The sequence below is a fragment of the Rhododendron vialii genome, chromosome 6a, assembly GCF_030253575.1.
Source record: "Rhododendron vialii isolate Sample 1 chromosome 6a, ASM3025357v1".
Taxonomy (NCBI): domain Eukaryota; kingdom Viridiplantae; phylum Streptophyta; class Magnoliopsida; order Ericales; family Ericaceae; genus Rhododendron; species Rhododendron vialii.
The window spans coordinates 35,719,292-35,724,710 of NC_080562.1; the positions used below are offsets into that span (position 1 = coordinate 35,719,292).

General features: G+C 38.4%; 1 protein-coding gene across 2 annotated transcripts; it reads left to right on the forward strand.

The window, feature by feature from the left end:
- The first annotated feature begins 353 nt into the window (after positions 1–353).
- Positions 354–4,113, forward strand: LOC131329048 (probable glycosyltransferase At5g03795). Of its 2 annotated transcripts, none has more exons than XM_058362100.1 (4): positions 354–749; positions 844–1,055; positions 1,141–1,489; positions 3,129–4,113. In XM_058362100.1, exons 1-4 carry the CDS (start codon positions 354–356, stop codon positions 3,789–3,791), a joined length of 1,620 nt encoding a protein of 539 aa, XP_058218083.1. In that variant the 3' UTR covers positions 3,792–4,113. The 2 variants fall into 2 exon arrangements, with proteins under 2 accessions (XP_058218083.1, XP_058218084.1); XM_058362101.1 differs by having other exon boundaries at positions 850–1,055.
- The last annotated feature ends 1,306 nt before the right edge of the window (positions 4,114–5,419 follow it).

Consider the following 5,419-nt stretch of genomic DNA (forward strand, 5'->3'; position numbering starts at 1 on the left):
GGGTCATTCAAAAATTCATTGCTTCCAACTCCCTACCTGATGCCGCATCTCCTCTTCCATGCAAACACATCACAGAAAGTGTTTGAAAATCCCACACGACTTTTAGCCTTTCCACTGGTTCACGAACTGTACCCAGAAAGGAATTCCTTTTCCAAGGATACCTTGCATGTGTGGAAAATCCCCACAGAAGCCACACGCCACATGCCTGTTTTTTTTTCTAAGGTTTTGGAATGGAGAATAGTACCGGTATGCAGCAAAGAATAACTGGCTCTGAAGCAATGGATACGTCTTATACTCGTTCAACAACAGGGTCTTGGTAATTTTTGGCAGAGGAAATAGCTAGTGTGGAGATCATGTGCTCTACGACCAATATGATGCCCCGTTCGGCTTCGTCTAATCTCCCCTACTCGATCTTGATTTTGGTGTTTTTTCTTTTGACCTTTTCGTTTGTCACATCGCTAGTCGATTTTACGCTCGGTCCCGAGAGGTCTTGGATCTCATTCCACTCTCCACCATGGGCGAGGAGAGTCGGTTTTTCGCGGCCTTTCTCTAGAGACGGAAACGAAGAACTCGAAAGGCCTTCTAGAGTTATTGGAATAGCAGAACCTCCGTTGGCTCCTTCTAGAGTTATTGGAATAGCAGAACCTCCGTCTATTGGAATAGCAGAACCTCCGTTGGCTCCTTCTAGAGTTATTGGAATAGCAGAACCTCCGTTGGCTCCTTCCATATTGAATATTACTAACAAATTTGTAAGTAGTTTCCTATGCATTTTCTCTAATAATTTCATCACAATTTGAAACTCCACCTTGTAATAAATTTATACTCTCTAAATTCTGATCATAGGAAGAGCAGAATTCTAGTACTGAAAGCCCTGCCACGGACACAGCAGGGGTAATCAAGACATACACTAAATTAGAGAGGCTAGAAGCAGCTTTAGCGAAAGCCCGGTCTTCGATTCGCGAAGCTTCTAAAAACAACAACACGACCTCAATCCAAGAAGATCTCGACTACGTCCCTCGAGGCCCTATATACAGAAACGCCAACGTGTTTCATCGGTACAAAGTCTCAATTCAACGACTTCCTCATGATAACAAAATTTGACTAAATTCGTACGTGTGCTTATTGTTACGATTGTTGTAGGAGCTATCTCGAGATGGAGAAACTGTTCAAGATATACGTGTACGAAGAAGGAGAGCTCCCGATGTTCCACACCGGTCCCTGCCGGAGTATATACTCGAGCGAGGGAAGGTTCATCATGGAGATGGAGAAGGGGAATTTTTATCGGACAAGAGACCCGGATGAAGCTCTGGTGTATTTCCTTCCGTTTAGCGTGGTCATGATGGTTCAGTACCTGTACGTGCCCGGTGCCCATGAGTACCATGCCATAGGGCATACCGTCGCGGACTATGTAGACGTGGTTTCTCAACGGCATCCGTTCTGGAACCGAAGCCTCGGCGCTGATCATTTCATGCTCTCGTGCCATGATTGGGTAAGTACATAAATAGGTGCAAAAAGCTTGAATTGAAAATGTTAGAAAGATTTCGGATAAAAAGAAAAAGAAAAGAAAAGTGTAAGAAAAGGATAGAACTTTTAGGATGCGTTTGGAGATTAAATTTTGTAACGGCTCCCAGATGAAAAGGTAAAGTGAATCGAAGAGACCACAAATCCTTTTGTTTTTCCCTCCGGAATTTGGAGTAAATCCAAGATCAGAATACGATCTTCAGAACACCAAAAATGTGACTATTGAAATAAAAGTTGACTTCTTGACTTTTCTTTGTTGATTTCTTACCATCCATCGACTATGTAATTTGACAGTAATATTTTTGCAAAGGATTGAATTGACATAGGTTGAGTACTTTTTTTTTTCTCAATATTATACTCCCTCCGTCCCATAATGTTTGACACTTTCACTATTCCAGCCTTGTGAAAAAATTAACAATATATTTTAATCCATAATATTTTTTATAAGCAATATGGATCTTGTTTGATAGAGTTTAATTTGTTCTATTATACAAAGTTCAAAAAACTGCCTAAAACATTATGGATTAAAAGATATATGCAATTTAAAAATGGCACGCATTCTTGAAAATGTCAAACATTATGGAACGGATGGAGTATATATCAGTGAGGGTTAGCGGAGTATTAGTACATTAGTCTATAAAGAATTTCAGAGACTATTTATAGCCCTGAATCTCAAAGGCTCATGACGGGGCTTGAACCTGACCTCCCGCATGAGGAGGACCAAGTGATGCCAACTGGGCTAAATAGACTCAAATAAATTTTTGAGGACTAAATTGAAACTTGAGTAATTTCTTGAGGACTAAATCGACTCAATTAAAAATTTGAGGATGAAATTGAAACCTACCTATAACTATAGGACTAAAGTGATAGATAAGCCATTAAAGGATCCAATGGGTTGGTGTTTAAGAAACTCTTTCTTGGATTTTCGATATAATATTTGAGACTTAATTACAATTTGTTTCGACCAGAAGGGTGTCTGGGTGTGAAACAATAAAAATTTAGACCAAAACTAAAAAAAATATGGAAAAAAAAAGCCAGTAAAAGTAAAACTACCTTGTTTTTTTTTTTTTTTTCTTTATCTTTACTGAATTGTTTTTAGCTTTTGGTTATACAGTAGTTTTTTCATCTTTAGATATGGATTTCTCTTGTCACGCAAATGATTACTAATGCAAGATTTTTTTGACACGAATCTAATTGAAATTCTAAAAAACAAATAAAAAAGACAGTTGGCTTTATTTAAATCGAACTCAACCTTTATTTGAGTATATTTAACTTTGGTAGGCTTCTCGAATTGTTGACTTGAACAATGTTTTTGTGGCCTAAAGTTTTGGAACTTTCCCTCACTTCCATTTTCTTGAAAGCAATGCTACAGACACAGATGAATGTGCACAGATTCGGACGCATGTATACTCAATCGTCTAATGCACATGCCCCACATAATGCAAGAAACCTAGACAACGGATGATTATAGAGACATCTGTAACTGAATCTGTGCACATCTATTTGTGTCTATAGCATTTCAATTTTTTGATTTTCTCCATGACTAGAGTTTTTTTTTTTTTGAACATGGTACATCTTCTGAAATTGCCTTGTTCGTGTTTTGTTAGGGGCCACACACAACTTCTTATGTGCCAAATCTATTCAAAAACTCCATCAGAGTCTTATGCAACGCCAACACTTCCGAAGGTTTCAACCCTTCCAAGGACGCTTCCCTGCCGGAAATCAACCTCAAGTCCGGCGAAATCAAGGGCCTAATCGGCGGGCCCTCCCCTTCGAAACGGCCCATTCTTGCCTTTTTCGCAGGCCGGTTGCACGGCCATATAAGGTACCTCCTTTTACAACAGTGGAAGGAAAAAGACCAGGATGTACAAGTCTATGACAGCCTTCCGAAGGGCGTTCGCTACGAATCGATGCTGAAAAAGAGCCGGTTCTGCTTGTGCCCGAGCGGGTACGAAGTTGCCAGCCCGAGGCTAGTCGAGGCAATCTACGCGGAGTGCGTGCCCGTGCTGATTTCGGACGGGTATGTCCCCCCGTTGAGCGATGTCTTGAATTGGAAGGCGTTTTCGGTGAGCGTGGAGGTCAAGGACATACCGAATTTGAAGACGATATTGATGGGGATATCCCAGGGTCAGTACCTGAGATTGCACAGGAGGGTGAAGCAGGTGCAGAGGCATTTTGTGATCAATGGGACTCCGAAGAGGTTCGATATCTTTCACATGATTGTTCACTCCATTTGGCTACGGCGATTGAATGTTCTGGTACAGGATTGATCATCACATAATTGGAATCCAAATCAGATCGAGTTTTCAAAGCATTGCTAGTCATCGGTTCGCGTGGAATTTAAAAGATGTGAAGATTCTCGCGCAATCGAACAATAAAGAATCTTCTGAAATACTGTTACATACAAAAAGTTGAGTAGAGAGGATTTTTAGGAGATTTTTTAGAAGGTGGTTGTGGTTGGAGCAAATCATTTTTTGAATGGAGAGACGATTATGGGTTTTGGGGTTTCAATGATTTTTGACATTATTCATTGTTTAATTAGTCCTCCTCTGTGCTAAAAGCAAATAAAGTATTCCTTTATAGCTTTCCAAATGTATATTCTTCTCATTTTCTAAGCTCAATCAAGCAAAAGCAAAACCTTTATATCTTCTCTTCCAAAAACTACTTTCCCATTATCACATTATTTCTGTTCACCGTGTCTGCAATAAACCTAAAAAGAAAGCGAAATTTCTCCTCGGTAAAAAGAAGAAGAAGAAGAAGACCACTTCAACAAAGATACAAATAAAATGAGAATCGTTTGAAGCATTTGGCCTAGCTGAAGAGATCCAAGTTTGGCAAAACAACAACATAAAAAACAAAACACAAAATTTGAAGTTAAAATTTCTCTCTTTTTCTTTCAAAATGATGAGATTTGGTGAGAAAGTACTCTTTTTTCTTATCTCACCCTTTCTCACCATCCAAAGGTAAAGTTTTAAGCCAAAAAAATTCCACCTCTCGAATAATTTTCACTGTGACCCCTATCTTTCACACTCCCTCCTGGGTTCAAGAATTCCGCTTTACCCAGAATCTGAAATACAACCAAAACCCAAATAAACAACACCCATTACAGATCCCAACCTTTTGGGCTTGGCCTATAAGCGTTTCTAGGAATAACGCTTTCCATTTGTTGTGGCTAGGCCAGGCCTATAATTGAATTGTTAAATTGGGCCTTTTGGGCTTCTTGAACTTGATTGGGCTTGAAGTAGACCTACCTTTATTTTAAGTCCAAAAACAATTGAAATAGGTCCAAATTAATTTTAAAATCTCCCCAAAATATTTCTCTTCCAAAAGTCTCTTGAAACTTTATAATTGTAATTGTGACCATCAAAAAAATCAAAAAATTTAACAGTAATTAAAAGAGCTCATTTTTTCATCATTGCTTAATTTTTTGATACACCTGAATACTTGTGTTATGTGAAAATAATAGCAAACAAAAAATAGAACGAATCATACGTTAGAATGCAACGTGCCGATTTACATGGTGGGAAAAAAACCCACAAAGGGTGATTTATATCGACAAAATTATATATTGGCAGCATTTTACAATTGGCAAATGATTTCTGTACTTCATTTTTTGATTATAGCACTCCATTTCTTCTCTTTTAGTCTCACTAAAAGACAAGAAATGGAGTGCCATAATAAAAAAAGTGAGTATATAAATCATTTTCCTTTTACAATTCTCAGCTTTGAGATCACCAGCACTTGCAAAAATCAAAAGTTTCAGTACATAGCTTCCACTCAAAAGCCAAGGTTAACAAGAATTCTAGTGGTTCTCCTCTAATATGCAAAAAAAAAAAAAAAAGAACTGGGCGCACACATGGAGTGCATTTTGGTATGAATGCAAGAAATTTTTATTTTT

Excerpts from the sequence above, each read along its gene's own strand:
- LOC131329048 (XM_058362100.1), top strand. The coding sequence starts at position 354 with ATGTGCTCTACGACCAATATGATGCCCCGTTCGGCTTCGTCTAATCTC. Across the intron at positions 1,056-1,140 it reads AACGCCAACGTGTTTCATCG|GAGCTATCTCGAGATGGAGA; the intron begins GTACAAAGTCTC and ends CGATTGTTGTAG. Across the intron at positions 1,490-3,128 it reads TGCTCTCGTGCCATGATTGG|GGGCCACACACAACTTCTTA; the intron begins GTAAGTACATAA and ends GTGTTTTGTTAG.